At 33.8% G+C, this 26,118-nt stretch overlaps 1 protein-coding gene across 1 annotated transcript; it reads left to right on the top strand.

Moving 5' to 3' along the window:
* The first annotated feature begins 1,850 nt into the window (after positions 1 to 1,850).
* LOC127718671 (zinc metalloproteinase nas-14-like) lies at positions 1,851 to 25,629 on the top strand. Its single transcript, XM_052224724.1, has 15 exons — positions 1,851 to 1,938; positions 5,297 to 5,351; positions 5,647 to 5,752; positions 6,688 to 6,788; positions 7,367 to 7,487; positions 8,040 to 8,106; positions 9,985 to 10,188; positions 11,062 to 11,188; positions 15,681 to 15,866; positions 16,770 to 16,826; positions 19,395 to 19,547; positions 21,299 to 21,433; positions 22,541 to 22,666; positions 23,910 to 24,039; positions 25,378 to 25,629. The coding sequence occupies exons 1-14, from the start codon at positions 1,888 to 1,890 to the stop codon at positions 24,023 to 24,025; spliced, it is 1,605 nt and encodes a 534-aa protein (XP_052080684.1). The 5' UTR covers positions 1,851 to 1,887; the 3' UTR covers positions 24,026 to 24,039; positions 25,378 to 25,629.
* The last annotated feature ends 489 nt before the right edge of the window (positions 25,630 to 26,118 follow it).

The following is a 26,118-nucleotide window of genomic DNA, read 5'->3' as shown; positions in this document are numbered from 1 at the left end:
CATAGCATGCTGTAAATGAAACGACCAACACGAGTTGGAAGCAAATGACCCTTGCATTTTCTCAGTGTTGAAGGCCGTACGGTTGCCTATAATTGCTTACATCCACTTTATTTGAACTTTGGTGGATGCATGTAGTTTTCTCGTTGACAATCATACCACATCTCCTTATTTTTATCGTGTCTATTATAAACGACAACCATTAAAAGAAGAAACAAAAGAAGATCGACTCCACTTACAAAGCTGCATAACATAAAATCAGTTCATGACGTCACAAGTGCATGACGTATTTAATCGGACACTTCGATGACTTACTATAATCCTTCTTTTGTGGTAATTGTCATTTAATTTTAAAAGCAAAATAGAGGCATTTGCAGTCGGTTCTATAAACTGGTAACTTATTAGAAAAACTTAAATTTAATTCTGGACTATAGAGGATTTTAGATAAGAGCTTTTTTCTAAGGCCATATATGACAAGTGATGAACAAATTATCTTAATGTTCGTTTGAAAGGATAATTATTTGAGCAATTTATGAAATTTTCGTAATGTTAAAGCACTGAACATTAAACGGAATTTAGAATAATTTTAAAATCATTAACTTTATTAGACATGGAACGTTTGGTGATGATTCGACTTTTAATTGCACATAGCAGGTGCCTGCCATACATGTATTGACAACTGATGTGTTAAAACGGGGATGTTCCGTTTAGTTGGTTTAAGTGTTGGACATTAAGCGTTTTTTACGATAAGTGCATGATAAATTTCATCCCACGTGTAACCTTTAGCGATAATCAAATTTGTGATTAACAAAACAAATCTGGTATCCATCATACATACATAACCAACAGTAAGGAGGAAAACGGGTACGTTTCATTTCGTTGGTTTAAGTGCCTAACATTTAGTGTAATTGTTCTCCTCCTACATGTAACTTTAAGGGACAATCAAACTTTAATTGTCAAAACAAATCTGATTTTCATCATATATGAATTGGCAATCGTAAGGATCATAAAGGGGACGTTCCGTATACGGTTGGTTATTGTGCTGGACATTTAGCGTAATTGCCGATATTGCATGCTAGGTTTTATCATGTATATGTATGTACAATGTAATCTTTAGGGATAACTAAATTTTTTATATTGAAGAAAAATCTCGTCTCCAGCATACATAAATTGACATCAATTTATCAAAAAGGGGACATTTTTGTTGGTTCGAGAATTGGACACCGTACAGTGAAAAAATGATGAGACTTTCTGACATTAACTGATTAAGCGATGATTAAACTAACTTTAAAAGACATCTTAGTAGCAACAAATACATCCCTATTTATAAAGTTGAAGTATGTACATTTTAATTAACTGACAACAACCGCCTAAATCGGAAAAATCGCTATATAACTTTTTAGTAATTTAGCTTTCCATCAAGTCTTAATAGCCAGGTGTGATGACCAACTTCAAATTTTAATATCAAATGTATACAAAAAAAAAAAACAAAAAAAATTAAATGTCCTCAATAGCATGCACCATCAATTGTATCAGTTCCGATCAAATAACATTTTATATACACAAAAAAACATGTTCTCCCGCTCGCACCACTTTAAATACTCTAATGGAATTCTTACTCTATTGTTCTTTCAATTAGCACACATTTTATAATACAAAAATTCCAGCGCATATTGTACATAAATATATCTGGTAGATTCTTTAATGTCACCCGGTGCTGTGATGGCATTAATAACTTAAGTTGTTTAGCCATAACCCCAGGCATTAGGGATGATTACGATAATTGCGACAATCTCAGTTGTTATCAAAGACTGTTTAATTCAATATGAAGTGATTAAAAGTATAAAGTAACCATTTGATATCATCAATTGAGCCAAAGTGTCCGCTAGTATGCATGTCGAACGTACGTGTGCGTTGATACTGACCTTGGTGAATAATTTGGTAAGAAACTTTACTTTATTTTGAATACTTTTTTTAATTTAATCTTAAAGGATTAAAGGAAAATTTAATACTTTTTATTTTTACTTTGACAGTTTTTAATTTGAACGGTCTTATATTGTGTTGTGTTTTTTTGTTTTCCCTGTAAGTAAGCGAGCTAAATGTAAAAAAAAAATAAGAAAGAAAGCAAGGGAAAATTGGGGTTTTCTTTTCATTTTTTCGGGGTTTTTTTTGTTTGTTTGTTTTGTTTTTGTTTTATTTTGTTTAGGTTTTCTCATTTTTTTTCAGGGGGGAAAGGGGGGGGGGGATCACGTATGTCAACTTGTTTTTTTTTAATAATTGTGTATGTTTGTTTGATAAATACACAATTTTATATTAACGTCCAGCGACAAATATTTTATACATGTTCATATGAATGACGAGACAATATACGAACTATCTGCCACTGGGCTGCATTTATAATCATAATCAGTCAAACGAACGGAATTAACATTGAGTCGTACCACTCAGACGGGAAACTGGGTCAAATTTGAATTACCAGAGTACACACGGGACAATTCAATACTTTTGAAGACAAAGAGCGATTGGGACATACTGTTTAGATATTTGTCTATGTTGAAAATCATGTTTTAGCTTCTAGCTGTCTTATGTTATTTGTTAGTTGAGATTGCTGTCAATTTAAATATATTCTACATTTTTTGTCAATTTTCCTTTCTCACTGCGGCCCTATAAAAAAGCAATAAAAACAAACAGAAAAACTCAACAATAATGTATTAATTTATCTTTAACAACAGTGAGCAAACTAATTTCTACGCCTGCCATCTCAAAAATATGAGACCCAGCGACCAAATATCCCCTCCTTGCTCCCTCACACATTTATTCTTCTTCAAGGATGATTTTAATAACCTTACGTTGTTGTATTTGTTTCGTCTGTGTGGATGTCCGGGAGTTAATTCACAAAACACCCGTGAACTGAACCCGATAATGTCTCCGTAACTAAGTTTCCGTGAATTATAGTTCTTATTCAAAACATTATTTCGCACCCATTATTGTCTCCGATAAATAGTTCGTTAAACCAGGTTATTAAAGGGTTTGTCAACGTGTTCAATTAAGCGGGGACTTACAATGCAATATGTATTCGGAATTAGTTGTAAAAAAAATCTTTAATCTCTGCAAGGTTTTTTGACGATATACTAGACTAGGCTTAAGTCTATGTCCTAAATTAAGCAATGGTCTAAAGGAATCGAATTTAAAGTACGTGTACATTGAAGAATTATATACCGACAAATAAGTGAATATTTTTTGGCTGAACCTTTGTTACATACATACATGTGTAAAAGTTCGAACATTTTCTCTTGTTTATGCGCAAAAAGAGGGATGCACATCACGCCTAAGTACATGCAACAGTTTTTGAGTTGTAAAACCCATAAATAGCATGTTTGAATATCATATGTAGAGACATTCTAATTTGTGTTTCATTCAATTGACTGTTTGCTCGAATGTAATAAGTCATTGTCTTAATCGGCAGACAACAATAGATAAAGATACTATGCCGTGCAATCTTTCGATTTAGATTAATTTTCAATGACTACAAATAAATCTTTATTCCAAAACTTATTTCCAAATATGACAAAACAAAGCATTAAGATAAAAGGATAATGATTTGAACAGCACTGTTGTCTTTAAAGAATTCATTTTATACGGGGGACATTTTCAAAACGTTTTTCCAACCTTTACTTCTATTCATGGTATTACAGTCCAATGTGTGTACTATACGGTTATACCATTATTTTTTATTATTTCTATACAGATTCCAAATCAAAAACGTCTGAACAAAGCCCCAGTTTGATGTTTGATGTTGGCAATAATTTAATTTGTATATCAACCATGTATAAGAAAATCGTTAACCAAAAAGCAAATTTGTTTTGGAAGTAAAGCTATGTATTATCTTTTATGTAAAAATTAGTTATTTCTGTTAGCGTTAGCGAAGGCCTTTGATGCAAAATTTGAGAAAACATGTTAAATGTTCAGTATTGAAGAACAATTCCTTCAACAGCAACAAGTAGTGTTGAATAGCATTTTGAACGTATCGAAATTTGTAAAATAAAAAAAAAATAATTAAAAGAAATGATGTAAACTCTTGTATACTAGTATTTAGTTTCCAGTAGGATTTGACAACTTTCATAGATTTTTCCCTATGAGTACCAGTGTATCAAGAGAATTTGGCCCTCCTCATTCAAGTTAATAAAAAATGTGATTGTTCTAAAACTAGGGATTCAACACCCTCTGACAAAGCTCTTCTAGATCTGTGTTGACCCTTAGCTTTCGAATGCTCTCAAAGAACTAGCGCTTCAACTCCCTATGACAAAGGTCTTCTAGATCTGTGTTGACCCTTAGCTTTCGAGTGCTCTCAAAGAACTAGCGCTTCAGCTCCTTCTGACAAAGGTCTTCTAGATCTGTGTTGACCCTTAGCTTTCCTGTGCTCTCAAAAACTAGCGCTTCAACTCCCTCTGACAAAGGTCTTCTAGATCTGTGTTGACCCTTAGCTTTCGTGTGCTCTCAAAGAACTAGCGCTTCAACTCCCTCTGACCAAGGTCTTCTAGATCTGTGTTGACCCTTAGCTTTCGTGTGCTCTCAAAGAACTAGCGCTTCAACTCCCTCTAACCAAGGTCTTCTAGATCTGTGTTGACCCTTAGCTTTCGAGTGCTCTCAAACAACTAGCGCTTCAACTCCCTCTAACCAAGGTCTTCTAGATCTGTGTTGACCCTTAGCTTTCGAGTGCTCTCAAACAACTAGCGCTTCAACTCCCTCTGACCAAGGTCTTCTAGATCTGTGTTGACCCTTAGCTTTCGAGTGCTCTCAAACAACTAGCGCTTCAACTCCCTTTGACAAAGCTCTTCTAGATCTGCGTACGTACCGGATGAAGGTTGTTTCCACTAGCGTACGTATCTGATGAAGGTTGTTTCCACTAGCGTACGTATCGGATGAAGGTTGTTACCACTAGCGTACGTATTTAATGAAGATTATTTCCACTAGCGTACGTATCGGATGAAGATTGTTCCCACTAGCGTACATATCTGATGAAGGTTGTTTCCACTAGCGTACGTATCTGATGAAGGTTGTTTCCACTAGCGTACGTATCTGATGAAGGTTGTTTCCACTAGCGTACGTATCGGATGAAGGTTGTTACCACTAGCGTACGTATTTAATGAAGGTTGTTTCCACTAGCGTACGTATCGGATGAAGGTTGATTCCACTAGCGTACGTATTTAATGAAGGTTGTTTCATATATACGTGTTGTGTTGAAAGAAATCGTAAAAACTGTTTGTTTTTTTTTAATATATCAAATCATTATTTACAGTTGTTTGTGTATGGACAAGACATTAATGATCTGATTGAGTCTGCAGCTAATTCAAGTAAGTTTGTTTACCTCACATTCAGTATCAAATATGAAAATGGAACCTTACTTATATAACGCTTGTTTTTCTGAATGTTTTTTTCTAGACAACAAGCGCTATGTTTTCAAGTATAATACTAATAATTTATTTGTTCATATTATTTTTTATTTAATTAGTTTCTTGTATACACTATAGTAACAAAAAAAAGGGATTTCACTTTAATTTACGAGAATATTTTCTTGGTACCTCTGTATCATTGAATATATTTGTCCAGCTCTTTTATCTTCTAGTTGACTTGTGATTTTTATTGTAGGTAACGAATTCAATTTCTTTTATGATGCTAGTGGTGAAAATGCTATAATAAAGTATGAATTAGATATCCTAGCCTATGTTAATAAATGGAGTGAAGAACAGGATATGTAAGTGTTGTAATCCATAGACATATTCCATTGTGTTGTGTAGTAAAATTTGTATGCATGCCAATTTTTGTGCTGTTACACCACTGTCCCAGTTTGTGGGGGGGGGGGGGGGGGGGGGGTAGGTTGGTTTCCTTCGTAAAATATTCCGTATGCCTTCAAATTATCAAATAACGACCGGGTACCAGTCTAGGGTGGTTGGGCACCCGCAAACATGTTTAACCCCGCCACATGTGCCTGTCCTAAGTCGGGAGCCTGTAAGTCAGTAGTTGTCGTTTGTTACTGTATATCATATTTGATTGTCGTTTATTGTTTTGTACATAAATCAGGCCTTTAGTTTTCTTGTTTGCCATTTGTAGCTTGGTACGCGGTGTGGGTTTTACTCATTCTTAAAGGCGGTATGAAGACTTATAGTTGCTAACTTCTACGTCATTTTGGTCTCTGGTCGAGAGTTGTCTCATTGGCAATAATACCACATCGTCTTTTCTTATATAGCAACAGATACTTACTTATTCGTCTCCGGGGTCCCCCTTCATTGTATTCATGTAATTAAATGATCCATTAAATGTTTGCTTTTGACTTGTGTAATCATCATGGATTGTCACACACCAGTATGCACATCGGTTTATACATTAACTACCCTTATATATATTCCATTTTAATTATTGTTTTCTTTATCTAAATAAGACGCCACATACAACATTGTATACTGCAACCGTTAGCACCGAGACGTTAATAACATGTTTCAGAATAGTTTATTTATATGTGTTACAAAACAGGATACAAATGCTCGGCAAATTTCGCACAAATAATATGGCAATCTAAGAATGTCTCTGATTACTACGTGTGAAATTTATTGGAGATATTCCAAATGATATGCAAACTGATCAAATAATCTATGTTAAAAATGTTTGGTAAATAATTCTTTTTTCTTTAAGGATGGCAGCTGACGGTAATTCCTTAAAGAGAAATGCTCTGCGAAACACTAACCGTAGATGGACTTCAAATACAATCCCCTATGAAATAAGTGGTTATTTTTGTAAGTATTTATGCATTATGATATATTTAACCATTTTTTATATACATAATGAATGCAATCTAATTCAGTCAATCAGAAATATAAAAAGACAAAACATTAGCCTAATGTTGAGGCATGTTTGTGACATTATTATTTGCGATACATATGTGATCTATGAGCGTGTAATTCAGAAACAGACTTTTCAAAGTGATTTTCTTCTGCTTGTGTTATACAGAAACTCACAGTTCGCTTGTGATCTACTTGCGAATGTCACGTAGAAATAAACATTTCGCATGTGGTGTATTCTGCGTGCGTCACAAAGAACAGACAATTTGCATGTCATCCATCTACTTCTGTTAGTACAACTGCAGAATAAGACATTTATCAAATTCTCTTCTTCTTTTTGTGTCATCGAGAATCAGCAATGCGCATGTGATCTGCTTCTGAGGAAGTCGTACAAATTAAATATGGGGTAACCAACTTTCTGGATCCCCAAAATTCCATTATAAATTACTGTCATACAAAATGTACATGTATCTTTTTAATTACGATGTTCGATATATATTTGTATAAATTACCAAATATCAACAATATTTTAGCTTCCAATGATAGACGACAGATAACTGCTGCTATGAATGATTACAACAAGTATACATGTTTAAAATTTAGACCAGCTACCTATAACGACAGAAACAAAATCAGAATCCAAAATGGAGGAGGGTTTGTAATATTCTTTTATTAATTTTTTATTTTGTTACTCTTATAATTATACTTCTGTTTTGCTTTATACAAACATTATATTTACAGAGAATAGTTTATCATGTTTATATAGAATGGCCGCAAAAATGACAACTGTTTATTGACTGGACTAAATTGCAAAATTTTGTGTTTTTCTCAGCTTTTCAGAGGCAAGACTTTCAACTATTTAACTCCTTTACTAAATTAAACAAAGTATTCATTTTAAAATGCATGCATGCTTCTATGAATATGAATATTAAGTTTTAAATTTTTTTCCGTTGTTGTTAGTATTAGGGGCTTAAATTTGAAATGTATTCGTTGAATTATGAAAACCTTGTGATTTATTCCAATAAAAGAAAAACAAAGGATATTGGGTGTCAATCAATGACAAAACATCAGTACATGCACAGCAAAAAACACACAAAAAGCAAAGAAACAGGGCTTTTATTGCTGTTCTTTATCTCAAAGTCACAGTGAGGCCTTCAATAGTCATAAACATATGTATTTTACATTATTTATTGTTCTTTTTCACAGCTGTTCGTCCTTTGTTGGCATGCAAGGAGGTAGTCAAACTGTAACACTGGCTTCAGGTTGTAGGATAGTAAGTTTATTTTGTTATTCCTTCATATTTAAATTCCCTTTTTAATATTTGTTTGGTACTCTGTAGATATAAATAGGAAAAATTACAATTTCCGTTGAGTATATATGATCATGTCGGAAATATACACCTCATTAGGTTACCTCCTCTTGGATTAACTTCCTGCCTTTGAAAGTATTTTTTACATATTATAGCTGCCGCTCTTTGTTAATACACAAATTGACACAGGAAAATCTGATCCATACATGTAGTATTTCCTATAGAAATAGGACAATCTAAAAGCTTTTCGGCGTTCGTTTAACAAAACGTTTATTGAACAAGGACGCATAGACAAAGGCTTGCCGACTGATGGCTGTCTTTTGCTTGTTCTTAGAATGACATAAGAATTTAAAAATATCAATTCATGAGAAGATCAAAGAGATAACAAGGCAATATTTTCGAATGTATTCGTTAAACTTGTGTGTACAGTTACGGTCAGTGCATATTTATTTACAGTTTATTATTAAGGAAGGATCCTGTAAAATTATTCATTTTTACAGGTACACATTTTCGTGGACAAAAACAAATGTATTTTTCGTGGATACATGACTTCGTCGTTTTTCGAAATAATATAAAAATAAGGAGATTTGATATGATTGACAATGAGACAACTATCCACCAAAGTTCAAATGAAGTGGATGTAAGCAACTATAGGCAACCGTACGATCTTCAACAATGAGAAAAATACATACCGTATAGTCGGCTATGAAAAGCCCCGACATGAAAAATATATAAACAATTCAATTGAGAAAACTAACGGCCTCATTTATAACAACACAATTTACGAAAAACAAATATGACAGACATGAACCAATGACAACCAATGAACTACAGGCTCCTGACTTGGGACAGGCACATAACGAATGTGGCAGGGTTAAACATGTTTGTAAGCGCTCAACCCTCCCCCTAACATGGGACAGTGGTGTAACAACACAACATAAGAACAAACTATATAAATCAGTTGAAAAAGGCTTAACTCATCAGATCGATACAAAGCAGGAATGCATCAAACGAAAACACAGATCGGACGTGGCAGGGTATTTATCCATCACTCATCCCTAACAACAAAAAAGACACTTGGTACAGATCTGTGAGTACTCGCAGTTACTGACAGCTAGTTGAAAGCCAATAGCAACTAATACAAAAAAATCATGTATCAAAGACTAAAATATCAATCAGTACACATTCAACATCCAATGGATTTAATGTAAAGACGTCATTAACAATCAGAGAAACCATGACCTTGTTTAATGCCAAAATATAGATATCAACCAATAAAAACAATATTCAAAGATTTAATTACAGTGTTGAATTGGTAACCTTTTAGAATAAGTTTATTTAAAGGATTGATAAGTTTACCCGGATCGTATCTAAATTTCCGGGCTCGGTTTACAACATCACTGTAACATTTAGGATGTGCTATTCCGTATGTGCCAACTGTATACAAGCCTATAAAAATGTGTAGCTCATTGAAAATTTTGATTCTTGCAATTGGTACTCATATGAAATCCGGGAAAATTTGCCGTTTCAGAATCTGAACTGATAAATATATCTTGAGCGTAGTTATCAAGCCAGGGGACAGCACTCGTCAGTCTATTTCAGAATCTAAAGGATCATGGATAATCTCATTGTTCATATCCCAAATTGAAACCAAAGACACGTCATTATTTGAATTTCAATTGTTTGTAATCGTTGTAAGACAATCACACCATTTTGGTGTACGTTTTTGAAAATATTACCCAAAACGCATTAGATTCTGAAACGGCAAATTGGTAACACACGAATCTACAGTAAACCTGTATACGTAGTAATCATTTTCAGCGTTCTATTTTGTTATTTCAGAAACGTATTATAATACACGAACTAGGACATGCTGCAGGTTTCCACCACGAGCAGACGAGACCGGATCGGGATCAATATATCTCTCTTCGACTAAACAACGTACCGCCATCCGTCAGGTACAACTTCCAAAAATATACATGGAGCATTATCAACGCATACGGTGTACCATACGATTATTACAGTGTTATGCATTATGGAAGAAAGGTTTGGTTTTTTTTCTAAACACACGATTATTATGGTGTTTTTATGTTGCTGTTTTCTGTATTTGTATAAAAAAAAGATGATAGCAAATGAGAAAACTATCCATCAGAGTTCAGACAAAGTGGATGTAAACAACTATAGGCAACCGTACGGCCTTTAAACAATGAGTAAAACCCATACCTTATAGTCGGCTATAAAAGGCCCAAACATGAAAAATGTGAAGCAATTCAAACGTTAAAACTAACGGCCTGAAGTCGGTTTTACAAAAATACTTACGACTAAGATTGATCGTAAGTCATGAACAAAATCAGTATATTTACGATCAATCTTAGTCGTAAATTTTTTTGTGAAACCGACTCCTGATTTACAAAAAAAATAATTTACGAAAAACAAGTATGACAGACACGAACCAACGATAATCACTGAACTACATGCTCTTTTTTTTTGGTCCCGCCCCTGATGTAGATTCGGTCCCTGTAGAGGTCCGAGACTCGAATAAATGACGGTCAATACAGCTTATCGATACTATATACTATGTTCTATACGGAAACAGCCAGTTCATAACCCTTTTAATAGGTGACTCTAACTCCTTAAGTGAACTAGGAAAATTACTGCTCCGCGAGGCAGGTACAGGAAAATTATATAAATGTTACATATGAAAGGCTTATGACTTAATTCAAATGGCGATTCATGATGCTATACAAACAAATTGCAAAATAACAAAATTAATCGACATTTTTTTTATTTAAGATATTGTGCAAGAGTTTTCGATTTAAAAGCGCTGAAACTTAAATCTGGTTATAAATGTTCATAGATTTAGTGAGAAGGCGAGCTTGTTCTGTTGTTATTCACTCAAGAAATGTTTATTCATTTTAGGCGTTTTCACACAATGGATACGACACCATCATTCCAAAAGATTCAAAATTCCTCAATGTTATTGGAAAGAATTCTGGATTCAGTTTTGGTGACGTGAAGCTGTTGAATCTTATGTATAAGTGTGGAGGTATGTTGTTGAATCTTATGTATAAGTGTGGAGGTATGCTGTTGAATCTTATGTATGATTGTGGATGTATGTGGTTGAATCTTATGTATAAGTGTAGAGATATGTTGTTGAATCTTATGTTTAAGTGTGGAGATATGTTGTTGAATCTAATGTATAAGTGTGGAGGTATGTTGTTGAATCTTATGTATAAGTATAGAGGTATGTTGTTGAAACTTACGTATACGTATAAAGGTATGTTGTTGAATCTTATGTATAAGTGTAAAGGTTTGTTGTTGAATCTTGTGTATAAGTGTGGAGATATGTTGTTAAATCTAATGTATAAGTGTGGAGGTATGTTGTTGAATCTTGTGTATAAGTGTGGAGGTATGTTATGTTGTTGAATATTATGTATAAGTGTAGAGGTATGTTGTTGAATCTTGTGTATAAGTGTTGACGTATGTTGTTTAATCTTATGTATAAGTGTGGAGGTATGTTGTTGAATCTTATGTATAAGTGTGGAGGTATGTTATGTTGTTGAATATTATGTATAAGTGTAGAGAGGTATGTTGTTGAATCTTTTGTATAAGTGTGGAGGTATGTTATGTTGTTGAATCTTATGTATAAGTGTGGAGAATTGTTGTTGAATCTCATGTATAAGTGTGGAGGTATGTTGTTGAATCTTATGTATAAGTGTGGAGGTATGTTGTTGAATCTTATGTTTAAGTGTGGAGGTAAATTATGTCGTTGAATCTTTTGTATAAGTGTAGAGGTATGTTGTTTGATCTTATGTATAAGTGTGGAGGTATGTTATGTTGTTTAATCTTATGTATAAGTGTGGAGATATGTTGTCGAATCTTATGTATAAGTGTGGAGGTATGTTGTTGAATCTTATGTATAAGTGTGGAGGTATATTGTTGAATCTTATGTTTAAGTGTGGAGGTATGTTGTTGAATCATGTGTATAAGTGTGGAGGTATGATATGTTGTTGAATCTTATGTATAAGTGTAGAAGTATGTTGTTGAATCTTATGTATAATAGTGGAGGTATGTTGTTGAAACTTATGTTTAAATGTAAAGGTATGTTGTTGAATCTTATGTATAAGTGTGGAGGTATATTGTTAAATCTTGTGTATAAGTGTGGAGGTACGTTATGTTGTTGAATCTTATGTATAAGTGTAGAGGTATGTTGTTGAATCTTATGTATAAGTGTTGAGGTATGTTGTTAAAACTTGTGTATAAGTGTGGAGGTATGTTATGTTGTTGAATCTTATGTATAAGTGTAGAGGTATATTGTTGAATCTTATGTATAAGTGTGGAGGTATATTGTTGAATCTTATGTATAAGTGTGGAGGTATGTTATGTTGTTGAATCTTATGTATAAGTGTGGATATATGTTGTTGAATCTTATGTATAAGTGTTGACGTATGTTGTTGAATCTTATGTATAAGTGTGGAGGTATGTTGTTGAATCTTATGTATAAGTGTGGAGGTATGTTATGTTGTTGAATATTATGTATAAGTGTAGAGGTATGTTGTTGAATCTTATGTATAAGTGTGGAGGTATGTTATGTTGTTGAATCTTATGTATAAGTGTGGAGATATGTTATTGAATCGTATGTATAAGTGTGGAGGTATGTTGTTGAATCTTATGTATAAGTGTGGAGGTATGTTGTTGAATCTTATGTTTAAGTGTGGAGGTATGTTGTTGAATCTTATGTATAAGTGTGGAGGTATGTTATGTTGTTGAATCTTATGTATAAGTGTAGAGGTATGTTGTTGAATCTTATGTATAAGTATAAAGGTATGTTATGTTGTTGAATATTATGTATAAGTGTGGAGATATGTTGTTGATTCTTATGTATAAGTGTGGAGGAATGTTGTTGAATCTTGTGTATAAGTGTGGAGGTATGTTATGTTGTTGAATCTTATGTATAAGTGTGGAGGTATAATGTTGATTCTTATGTATAAGTGTGGAGGTATGTTGTTGAATCTTATGTTTAAATGTGAAGGTATGTTGTTGAATCTTATGTATAGGTGTGGAGGTATGTTGTTAAATCTTGTGTATAAGTGCGGAGGTATGTTATGTTGTTGAATCTTATGTATAAGTGTAGAGATATGTTGTTGAATCTTATGTATAAGTTTGGAGGTATGTTGTTAAATCTTGTGTATAAGTGTGGAGGTATGTTATGTTGTTTAATCTTATGTATAAGTGTAGACGTATGTTGTTGAATCTTATGTATAAGTGTGGAGGTATGTTATGTTGTTGAATCTTATGTATAAGTGTGGAAATATGTTGTTGAATCTTATGTATAAGTGTGGAGGTATGTTGTTGAATCTTATGTATAAGTGTTGAGGTATGTTGTTGAATCTTATGTTTTAGTGTGGAGGTATGTTGTTGAATCTTATGTATAAGTGTGGAGGTATGTTGTTGAATCTTGTGTATAAGTGTGGAGGTATGTTATGTTGTTGAATCTTATGTGTAAGTGTAGAGGTATGTTGTTGAATCTTATGTATAAGTGTGGAGGTATGTTATGTTGTTGAATCTTATGTATAAGTGTGGAGATATGTTGTTGAATCTTATGTATAAGTGTGGAGGTATGTTGTTGAATCTTATGTATAAGTGTTGAGGTATGTTGTTGAATCTTATGTATAAGTGTGGAGGTATATTGTTCAATCTTATGTACAAGTGTGGAGGTATTTTGTTGAAAATTTTGTATAAGTGTGGAGGTATGTTTAAGAAATAATTCAAGGCAGCCGTAGATTTAATTTCATTTAACCATGGGTTGGGCATTTATATTCGATTATTTTACCTCGAGCCTTAAATGAGTGTACACATTTAATTGCAGGATAAAGACAATAACTGTTTAGTGTCTTTAAATATCAGCTTTATTTGTACGAGGATAAGAAACAGGTATAATGCGAACTTCAGCGAGCTATTTCTCCTGTTTCGAGGCGAGTATAAATACAGGTGATATTTAATACACTAAACAGTTATTGTCTTTATCCTGCAATTAAATTTGTACATTTTTTTCCCATCCCAATTGTTGAATTTGTTTTTGAAAGAAATCGACAAGACTTAAACGCGGAATGCAATGAGGACCCCAAATTGAACTGTGACGTAAACAGTTATTTGACATAACCGTTCGCTCGCAACAGAAGCAGGATACCAGGAGACTATATACGTCTAGTATACGTATATCGCTTCGTGTTATCTGTACACCTTTATTATTATAGTAGAAAGGTCGATTGCAGGATAAAAACACTGATGACCCACTTGTTTTGTTGATTTTAAAATTTATTTAAGATTTTTTTGGAGAAATGAGATAAACTACTCAAAGTTGATTTGTCAGTGAATCGATTCATTTTAAATGTGATACAATTTGTATATAATTAAGCAGAAATACATACGATCAAAGCCTTATGTGGGCGGATTTACCGGACTGCATCGTAGGTTTTTTTTTGTATGAGGCTGAGAAACTGGGGAGGTTTTACCGAGCCCTTCCCCAGTTTTGTGCCGAATACAAAAAAGTATATTTTTATTACATTGACCTTATATTGTTTTTATACTTCAACTTAAATCAATGCATTGATAGCTATTTAAATTGTAACACAAATTTCAAACTTATTTTCACCCCTTAATGAATCCCTGATTGTGGAAAAAGTGTTCCATGATGAAATTGATATTGCACAAAATATAGGTGTTACTATATTTAGGAAATAAACACCACTAGTTGCAGTATAAATCATTGTTTTTACTCATTCAAAGCTGACTATGTTGTTGCTTTCACGTGGAACCGACGATTTTTACATAGATACCTAAAATAACAAAATAATGATGAAGTCCCCATCAATTTATTATTTAACAATATTTTTTACAATTTGATTTCTTTTTTTTTTTTTTTTTTTGTAATCGAATAGAAAGTAGGTCGTTTAAAGGGGGCGTAACGTGGAACAGACAATTTTGTGCATTAATGCGTTTGCGCTAAAGGTAGGTTACTGTGATTATACTGGTTGACGATAATAGATCGTCATATTAGAATGTTGAATAATCATTTAAAAATGTCCCATCTATTTTTGATTTAGAATCGTCTTTTCTTAGTTGTGGTATTCTCAAGTTTTAATTGTTAAAATTTCCGATTTTCTTTTTTGTTTCAGCAGAAACATAAACACAAAAGTGTCATGTTGAAAATAGAAGATCGAGTACTTATAAACAATAATGTATGATTTATTTAGTTTCCGATTAATAATAACCCACGATATATCTGACATTCTCTATGTTATTTGACCTTGCATGAGGATCGGGTTTATACAAAAGTGAATAATGGTCAAACAAGTAGACGATAGACAAAATGGAAAAAAAAAGACAGCACAAAGAATAATGGTAAAGGGGGTGGGGATTCAAAATATAAACAAAAGCAAATGGTTACAAAAAGTAATAGAAAAAAACGGCTAAAAAATTAAAGAAGAAAAACATGATTTATCCCTCATGTATGTAATTTTCCTCTTTATTTTCAGATAGTTGTGGAAATAAGAAATGTCCTAGCAACGGATTTGTTGGTAAAGACTGTAAATGTTATTGTCCGGGAAATCCCGTTAAACTTTGTTCTGGTGGTGGCGGAGGAGGAGGCGGTGGTGGTGGCGGCGGTGGTGGCGGAGGCGGTGGTGGTGGTGGCGGCGGCGGTGGCGGTGGATCAGGAGGAAGTGAGTACCTTTTTTTAATTTACTATCCTATCTTATTTTTGTTAATGACCATTTTGTCAGAAAAACAAAAGAATGACAAATAGAAAATAAAGTCAATTAATGGATTGCAAAAAATCATATGATGTGTTTAAGGATGTAGTTAGGTGAAATTAAAAAAATCTAGAATTTAAAATTGATCCTATAAGTCAGAAGAACATAAGTTCAGGAACAAAATGTGCTAAAAATATTACTAGGTTATGGAACTCTTTTATGAGATATTTGATTTTTTAAAAATGGCGGGAAAAGGTTGACTCGAACTTTTACCTTATATTTAGCATTGACATTATTTGGGTCTCGAATCGTCAGAAAAAAATCTAGAATCTGATTAAATTTTAGTAATGACCTTTTTGTGAGCTATTGAAGTGGTTTATGAAAAGAAAAGTGGGGGATATGGGGCAAACAATTTTATTCTGTATCGTAGGAAAAACCCAAGGAGTCCGAACATCTGACAAAAATTCTTAAGGGAGCTACCGTTTGATTTTTATAGTGAGGGGGGGGGGGGGGGGGGGATCTAGGATGAAATTTGAAAAAAAGGCAGGACAGGAGTTTTGAGTAAGGAAGGATGAGCAACTTCGCAAAAAAAAAAGCAGGATGACAATTTATGTAAAAAAAAGTCAGGATAAACTAATAAAAAAAAAAGGCAGGACCGAATTTGATCCAGAAACCAACAACAAAACCAAAAGAAACATGTATGTAATGTTTCATTCTGTTTATAACAATTTTTAGCTTGCAAGGATAACAACTCCAATTGTGCTTACTGGGCTGGGAGAGGAGAATGTACGAAGTCCGCTAAATATATGTTAGTTAATTGTAAGAAATCATGTAACAAGTGTAATGGAGGCGGCGGCGGCGGCGGCGGCGGCGGTGGTGGTGGTGGTGGTGGTGGCGGCGGTGGCGGAGGCGGAGGCGGTGGTACCGGAGGTAAGTTCTAAAATACAACTGCACATAGTCGGGACAATAATGAGAACCTTTACAGCCAACGTAATCAAATTATTTCAAGTCTTTCATAGATCTTCCATATGAATTATATATTATTCAGTGTCAATTTTATTCTGATTTGTCACTTTTAATTCTCTATGAAAGCTAGCAAAAATAGTATTAATCTAAAACCAAACATTGTATATTTGCAAACCACAAATAGAAACATGAAAATCGATTTGTAACGTTCCATGAATTTATATGTGATCCTAAGTTAAACATCCCCTCCCTTCTTTGCCTGAAATTTGGATTTCGCTCTTCCCGACACTTTTTTTTTATAAAATCGTATTTCTTACGTGAAAAAGGGTGATACACAAAATGACACACTTTTCCATGATCAATATTGACCCTATTTAACCTAATTGAATATGATTACTAAAAACCATTTATTATCGACTTGACGACTGGTAAAAACGTGTGTGTAGTGTTTTTGGTTTCTTTCGGCAAATTTAACATTTTTAAGTAAGCATGCTCTGTTAACAACTCATTAGTTCCTTAACATTACTTAACTGTGTAAGAAAGTGACCAATATATAGAATTAAGAAGATGTGGTATGAGTGCCAATGAGACAACTCTCCATCCAAGTCACAATGTGTAAAAAATAAACAATTATAGGTCAAAGTACGGCCTTCAACACGGAGCCATGGCTCACACCGAACAGCAAGCTATAAAGGGCCCCAAAATGACTAGTGTAAAACAGGAAAACCAACGGTCTAATCTATATAAAAAACGAGAAACACTTAAGAACTACATCAACAATATATATATATGTATGACTTTGGTGACTTGTACCTGAAGGCAGATTAAACAAAAAAATGTAACATTTTTTCTTTTCTGTCCAAAAAGGTACACATGTATCGATAACAAATTAATTTCATAAGTTAATTACTAGTACAATATTTTTATGACCCGCCGTCAGAGGAGGGGCCTTAAGCGTTACCCTTGTCCGTCTGTACGTCCGTCCGTCCGTCTGTATGTACGTCCTAAAATTGGTTTCGGTTCTCTAAATCTACTTTACCTCAACCAAATGTTATGAAACTTATACACAATGCTTATTACCACAAAACGCAGATTAAGATTGAATTTGGGTGGCGTCACTTTTACTGTTCAAGAGTTATGCCCCTTTACAATAGAAAAATTGATAAATTTTTCGTTTCCATTCTATAACTTAAGTTTTCCTCAACTAAATGTTATGAAACTTATACACAATGCTCATTACCACAAAACTCAGATCAAGTTCGAAGCCCCTTTACAATAGAAAAATTGATAAATTTTTCGTTTCCATTCTATAACTTAAGTTTTCCTCAACTAAATGTTATGAAACTTATACACAATGCTCATTACCACAAAACTCAGATCAAGTTCGAAGCCCCTTTACAATAGAAAAATTGATAAATTTTTCGTTTCCATTCTATAACTTAAGTTTTCCTCAACTAAATGTTATGAAACTTATACACAATGCTCATTACCACAAAACTCAGATCAAGTTCGAATTTGGGTGGTATCACTTTTACCGTTCATGAGTTATGTCCGTTTATAACATTACATGCAAGCGGGGTCATCATCTGTGTCCCATGGACACATTCTCCATTTATTTATTATGTATCACGTGTCTTTATAAATATTCATCTTCTAAAGTTCTGGATAATCCAAGTACAAATCATTATATCCCTATTTCTACTAGTAGTTAGTAAAAAAATTCTTATTTGAACTCACTTTAATTATTAAAAGAGAGGCGAAAGATACCAAAAGGACATTCAAACTCAAAAGCCGAAAATAAACTGACAACGCAATGGCTAGAAAAGAAAAAGACAAACAGACAAACAAAAGCACACATAACACAACATAGAAAGCCAAAGACTGAGCAACACGAACCCCATCAAAAACTTGGGGTGATATCAGGTGCTCCGGAAGGGTAAGCAGATCCTGCTCCACATGTGGCACCCGTCGTGTTACTTACGTAGCAAACCCGGTGATACATTTGTAAGTCCAATTCGGTACATTACATTCCGGGAAAAGAGAAGGGGATTCACGTTACGACAATTGAAACATATCCGTTGTCATCTGTGAGACAGATATCCCATAACGGTCAACCCACTCGTGATAGTGTCCGTAAAATTTACGAAGGGAAGATTTCAACTTTACCACTCGAAACTCTTTGTTTAATAGCTTCCTTGTGAGCAGCTATCCTCTATCGAGGAAATCATGATAGGAAAAAACAAGCCCTGGAATATTATAGCATCTATTGATAATGTCAGTTTCAGAGAATTTATTGTTTGAATCAGAATGCTTTTTTAAAAAGTACGATTTATCCCTCCCTAACAAAAGACACTTGCATCTACGTTGGCCATTCCTTTTTATGAAACAAAGCAGGTATTTATACAGCAGAATACTAATATCTCCTTATACAAAGTAGAGTTATCATATGCGCATACAGTGTTCTATACATATATGATCAAAGCATAACAATATTAACCTTGAAATCTTAATAATGGTAAACACTTTGAGCAGGATCATGCACAGATAAAAGTACCAGTTGTGCTAACTGGGCGAAGATAGGGGAATGTACGAAGAATCCAGCATACATGCTGACCAGCTGTAAGAAGTCTTGTAATAAATGTGGAGGAGGTGGAGGGACTGGTGGCGGTGGTAGCGGAGGCGGAGGTTTGTATAAGATAAGGATTATAACACCAATTCATGATGTAAATCTGGTGCATGTACTGGGTCATTTTCTCTGCTGAGGGTATCACCAGCCAAGTACCCAGTGCTTTGATGCTTTCATGGAAATTAGGATATTGTTTTATTTTATATTTTCTGTCGTAAAAATTTGAAAATCATTGGAATTAAAGAAACATATCTCCTTCATGCACAGCTCTGGTTCCTTGTGTTGGTTTGGCTTTACTTTGTTTGGTTTTTACAGCTCTGGTTCCTTGTGTTAGTTTGGCTTTACTTTGTTTGGTTCTTACAGCTCTGGTTCCTTGTGTTGTTTTGGCTTTACCTTTGATCCTCACAACTCTGATTCCTTATGTTAGTTTGGCTTTACTTTGTTTGGTTCTTACAGCTCTGGTTCCTTGTGTTGGTTTGGCTTTACCTTTGATCCTCACAACTCTGATTCCTTGTTTTAGTTTGGCTTTTACTTTGTTTGGTTCTTACAGCTCTGGTTCCTTGTGTTGGTTTGGCTTTACTTTGTTTGGTCCTTACAGTTCTGGTTCCTTGTGTTGGTTTGGCTTTACTTTGTTTGGTTCTTACAGCTCTGGTTCCTTGTGTTAGTTTGGCTTTACCTTTGATCCTCACAGCTCTGGTTCCTTGTGTTAGTTTGGCTTTACTTTGTTTGGTTCTTACAGCTCTGGTTCCTTGTGTTGGTTTGGTTTTACCTTTGATCCTCACAACTCTGATTCCTTGTTTTGGCTTTACTTTGTTTGGTCCTTACAGCTCTGGTTCCTTGTGTTGTTTTGGCTTTACATTTGGTCATCACAGCTCTGGTTCCTACTTTACCTTTGGTCCTCACAGCTCTGGTTCTTTGTTTTGGCTTTACTTTGTTTGGTCCTTACTGCTCTGCTTCCTTGTTTTGTTTTGGCTTTATCTTTGATCCTTGTTGGTTTTATCATCTGTATTAGGTTTTGGTTGCTGGCCTTGATCATCAATGAAGAGACATTAATTTTCAGAATGCACATCTTGCACAGTACAATTGCCTTAAAATATCGAAAAAAAAAGGCCAATAGAGCGCAACATGTATTTTAATGCTGAATAGATTTTTAAAAGTATCGATATGCATTTACCATTTTTTCTCAAATTTAATGTGTTGCCTTCTTATTGGTCTCGTGGTAGCATACTCTCTTCGAGTGCAGGAGGTCGCCTGCTCAATTCCTGGCGGGGTCAAACCATTGAATTCAAAATTGACATTTACTGCTTTCTATGCTAAGCAAACAGCATCTAGGACAAAAAGCATAAACTGTAATGCTCTGAATCTGAATAGAATAATGTGTCTGGATAGGGTGATATGTCTTGCATGGAACTGTTATCTAATGAAGTAGAACCCGCTCAGGGTGTCGGTCTAGAAAAATTCTCATATTACATTAACAGCTTGCTAATTATTCCTAATTATGCATTTCATGTGCCCCAGTACGTTAAATGTTCCAGCGACTCTATCATCATTATTTAGTTTGATAATTTTGTGCCGTTAATATGTTAACTTTTTTTATTGACTTATATTGATATATTTATGTGATGAATTGGATGTGTGTGTTTATTCTTGTTTTTTTTCGGAGGGAAAGCTAAAGCTGGGGTAGGTGGGCGATTTAAACGATAAAAACTTATAGTATGTCTGCATGTGCTCTTTATAATAGTGTTGAAATACGATAGTTTTGAATAAAAAAAAATATCAAAATAACTACAATCAATAATCTTTATTTCAGGATGTAAGGACAGTAATAATAATTGTGCATCTTGGGCAAGGAGGGGTGAATGTAGGAGAAACCCAGCTTATATGTTAAAATACTGTAAGAAATCATGTAATCAATGCGCAAGTAGCAGTGACACAGATACAACTGGTAAGACTACATTTCTTTAGTTGGATTTATTAATTTTTTTATATTTCATGCCGTAATCTGACACAATGGTATCAGCAGCCCAGTAGTCAGCACTTCTGTGTTAACATGAATTACCTTTGATATGGACATAGCTATTAATTAACTATTTACAAAACTTTGAATATTCCGAAATTATAAGGATGTTCTGCCCCGGGAATAGATTACCTTAGCTGTATTTGGCAAAACCTTTCGGAATATTGGGTCCTTAATGCTCTTCGATTCATACTTTGTTTTGCCTTGTAAACTTTTTTTGATTCGAGCGTCATGATCACTGATGAGTCTTTTGTAAACGAAACGCGCGTCTGGCATACACAATTTTAATCCTGGTATCTTTTATGAGTTTATTTATATATGGAGGGATATCAAATTGAACTATTTTCTCTGAAATTAAGATGAAAAAACATAATATCATTGCTACAAAAAACCTTAGCTCTTACATTGTATTTTGACGTTTATTCTGTTTGAAATGGCTTTCGGAGACCAGATTGCTGGCTCATGTATCGCTAACGAACTCAAAAGAACTACAAGTAATTGTTAAATTCGCATAGTTTCAGTCTTTAGTTTTCTATGTTGTGTTTTGTGTACTATTGTTTGTCTGTTGGTCTTTTTCTTTTTTAGCCATGGCGTTGTCAGTATATTTTTGACATGAGTTTAAATGTCCATTTGTTATCTTTCGCCTCTCTTTTAGTTTAACTTGTAGCATTTAAACCTCTTAAGAAATTAAATAAAATGTTTCAGCTGTTCCCTTTTACAATTTGTTTTTCCGATTTCAAAAATTCACAATGAAGATGACTAAAGCTAAATTTATCTACCATCATTGTACACATATATAAGTTTTTGTGAGACGACGGAAGAAGAACTGATATTTAATCTACTATAGAAAAAGGGATCGCTTAAGAAGAAAATGAAAATAACACGTTACTGATACACATTAACAAATTCTGGCCCCTTTAATGAGCGTTGTTAATGTGTTCCATTCTATTATAGCTCTCTGCATGCTGAAACAATGTAAACCAAGTCAATGTCGGCAAATGAAGCAGTCTAAAAAATGTTTTGTCTTAATTTCAGGCAGTTGTGAAGACCATAATCGATATTGCCTATCCTGGGCCTCGACTGGAGAATGTACTAGAAATCCAGCATACATGTTAGAATCTTGTGCAAAATCTTGCAATGCTTGTGATAAAGTTTCACATGGTAAGGGCAACATTTCATTTTACATTTCTGATTCAATCGTCTTGAAATATATAACTCGACTAAATTTCTTCGTGAACTACATAAAAATCGGAGAAAACATAGCACCCTAATTACTGAAGAAAAATAAAGTAGTGCAATTGAAAAGAAAAAAAAACATAGATCCCTTCGTCAAATTATTTATCAATATCCTTCTATTTAATCATAGAGTATCATTTGAATAGATTATCGTTGTTGCAAGATTTACTTAAAATTCTGAAAATGAGTGTTCAACTAGATATATTTGTGTAGGTCATTCAACATTACATTTAACAGCCAAAGATGTATAAGACCGAAACATGTGAAGAGCTAAATGATTTTTCAATTTCGAAATGCAATTTGTGTCACCTTTTACTCTAGAACTAAAAATCAGATCTCCCTTAAATTTGTAGCAGGCATTCTGTTAGCATGCTTTATCGGTACTATACGATACATTTTCACATTCATTGCTGATCAACTTCCTGCTAACCGAATACTTATATATACTTATTATGGTCATGTATGAAATTTGTGTCACTTTTTGCTTTGGAAATACATTTTTTTTTAAATTAATAACAAGCTTTCTGTGAACATTCCCACCAAAGCTACGTATATTCACACTTATCGCTCATCAACTTCCTGTTTACCGAATAATTATGCATTACTGCATCATTTGTACATATAATGACAATGTATGAAATTTCCGACACATTTGTCAGACATCTTTCCTGTGAGCATGCTATACTGTGTGATACGTTTTCACATACATTGGTCTTCATTTTCTTGATTACCCAATACCTATAGCGGGGTTATCATTACTGAGCAGAAGCTCGTGTTTCACTTGAGTGGCTAAGCACAGCCTCTTTACAGTGAGTATGTTACATTGAGACCACATACCGTCGGAAGTATACAGAAATGGAATATTTATTTCAGAGATTTGTAAAACATGTTAAACGTAATTATGTTTCATTATATAAGATATTTCAATTCTAATTTAATATATTTATTCGATGAATAACAATTTTCAATTCAGTTTTGCTTAAATTTATTCTTTGGTTAGCATTATTTGTCAGTAATCATGTAGGAAACAATTAAATCAATAAATTAATCTTCAGAATTTTAATCAAAAGTATACTGTGAAGTTTTGTTCTTGATTTGTAAAGCAATTGGATTCTACTTTTCAAAGATATCAACTATAATATTCACTTTATCATTGACTTCATTTCAGCTCCTGTTTGTCATGATTTGAATAACAACTGCAATGTGTGGGCTCAGACCGGCTACTGTGGTAGTTACGCTCCATATATGTCTACTAACTGCAGAAGTTCATGCGGATTGTGTTGAAAACGTACGTAAAGGTGTATTATTTACATTGCATTTTTTTTTTCTCTTAGAGCTAATTTCCTAATTTGGTTGGCTTGCTTGCTTTGTTTGTATAAATGTTTGCTCAAGCATTGTTATTAAAATTCACATCTACAAACAATATAAATAGGCGGAGTTAAACCTGTATACATTATATTTAGATTCCTAATCTTAAGGATAACATCAAATCAAATTAAAGTATAATGTATACAGGTTTTACTCCGCCGTTTCATATTGTTTGTAGATGTCAATCTTAAAAAAAATGCTTGAGCAAATATTTATACAAACAAAGCAAGCAAGTCAAACAAAATCTCACTCTGCAAGCATTTGGAAATTAGCTCTTATCAAATTTGAAAGCTGTTTCCGATTATGATTATATATGCTGCAGTTGTCATGTGCAAAAGCATGTTCATCACGTATATGCTCGAGATAAAAAGTAAATGAAAATTGTTTACGTAAGAAAGCATGGAGTTGCAACGTTACTTTAAGGACATATTGCATAATTTTATGAGCATCACGTTTACTGATTCGAACTGTATCTATAAAGGCGCTTATTCAGTCACTTAGATCATTAAAAATAACACTTTATAAATGTCGTGCGTCTGTAGCGCTTTTTTTGTTTTGTTTAACCATCATCCGTTTGGAACGCTGAAACCTAAACATTTAGTTTAAACATATACCAAGTCAGGTATATGGCAGTTGTTATCAAATAGTTCGTTTCTATGTGTGTTGGCGTTTGTTTTTGTTGCACTTCGGTGTCCCTGTTGTTCCTTTGTTTTCCTCTTATAGTTGATGTGTTTCCCTCGGTTTTGGTTTATAACCCGGATTTGTTTTCTCTCAATCGATTTATGACTTTTGGACATCGGTATACTATTCGGTATACTACTCGGGATTTTCTCGCTGCGTTGAAGACCCATTGTTGGCCTTCGGCTGTTGTCTGCTCTATGGTCGGGTTGTTGTCTCTTTGACATATTCCCCATTTCCATTCTCAATTTTACTGTTGCCTTTATTTATTGTTCAACATGACAAATGGATAAGACGCAAGTTAATTTAGTAATGTCTTCTCCAAACCTAAACATTTGATAGTTAGGGATGTATTAGTACCTAAAACGTTAGGAGCTAAATGACCAAAAAGGGACATGGTTTTACAAATTGTGACTTGGATGGAGAGTTGTTTCATTGGCACTCATACCACATCTTCTTATATCTATATAAAGAGCCATTGGGATAACTTGCGCCAGTATGATTACAAAATGACTAGTAATTAATAAAAAGCATTGCATTGTATATTATGTGTTTCTATACTCATACAAGCTCTTTTGTTTTCATTGCAGGTTTTGTGCTTTCTTCCATAAACATGAATTTTACAACTTCCATACAAGAAGTTATGGAGTTCAATATCATTAAATGATCACAATGTCGACGAAAACTATTTTCTTTTTTCTTATTGCCTTTCTTTCAAATTGTGTCACCATTTATATTTGTAGATATTCTTGCATAATTGTGTATTCTCATTTACAACTCATAATCATTATAATTGTTATACATGTATCATGCAAATTAAAAGACTTTATATGTCTGTAAAACATTTTGTCTGTTTCTCTTTTGTGGCAATTACAATAGTTATAAACAAAAAAGCAAACCAATATATAGTGGATGGCTACCATATTGGCAATCAAATCACATTTTTTCAATTTATATAGTCATCTCAAAAAAACTTAAAATTACATAATTGTCACATGAAGAGCATTTCTTTATCTACCATTTCTATGTATATAGCAAAAAGTATAACAAAAATACCAAACTCCAAGGTCATTAGGGGAAATTAAACGCTATCAACCTACAGAACGAGTTGAAACAACAATAATATCCCTGTTTTGGTACAGGCTTTTCCCGGAAAAAATGTGTTAAACCTGGTTTTATAATTGTTTGTTTTGAATACAATTACACGGAGGAAGTGCAGGTATTTGCCAACTGAAGCAAGCGAGCAACAATAATAAAACCAGAAAAACAATGTCAAGGTCAACATTCTGGCATAAGAAATAGATGAACATCCAAAATCTACAACAGGCTTG

The sequence above is a fragment of the Mytilus californianus genome, unplaced genomic scaffold (assembly GCF_021869535.1).
Source record: "Mytilus californianus isolate M0D057914Y unplaced genomic scaffold, xbMytCali1.0.p SCAF_10, whole genome shotgun sequence".
Classification (NCBI taxonomy): domain Eukaryota; kingdom Metazoa; phylum Mollusca; class Bivalvia; order Mytilida; family Mytilidae; genus Mytilus; species Mytilus californianus.
Note: the sequence above shows the minus strand (reverse complement) of the source record. Positions and strands in the feature narration are given on the sequence as shown.

Coding starts and splice junctions, on each gene's coding strand:
- LOC127718671 (XM_052224724.1), top strand. CDS start 1,888: ATGCATGTCGAACGTACGTGTGCGTTGATACTGACCTTGGTGAATAAT. Junction 5,352..5,646: donor TGAGTCTGCAGCTAATTCAA/GTAAGTTTGTTT, acceptor TTTTTATTGTAG/GTAACGAATTCAATTTCTTT. Junction 8,107..9,984: donor TGGCTTCAGGTTGTAGGATA/GTAAGTTTATTT, acceptor TTGTTATTTCAG/AAACGTATTATAATACACGA.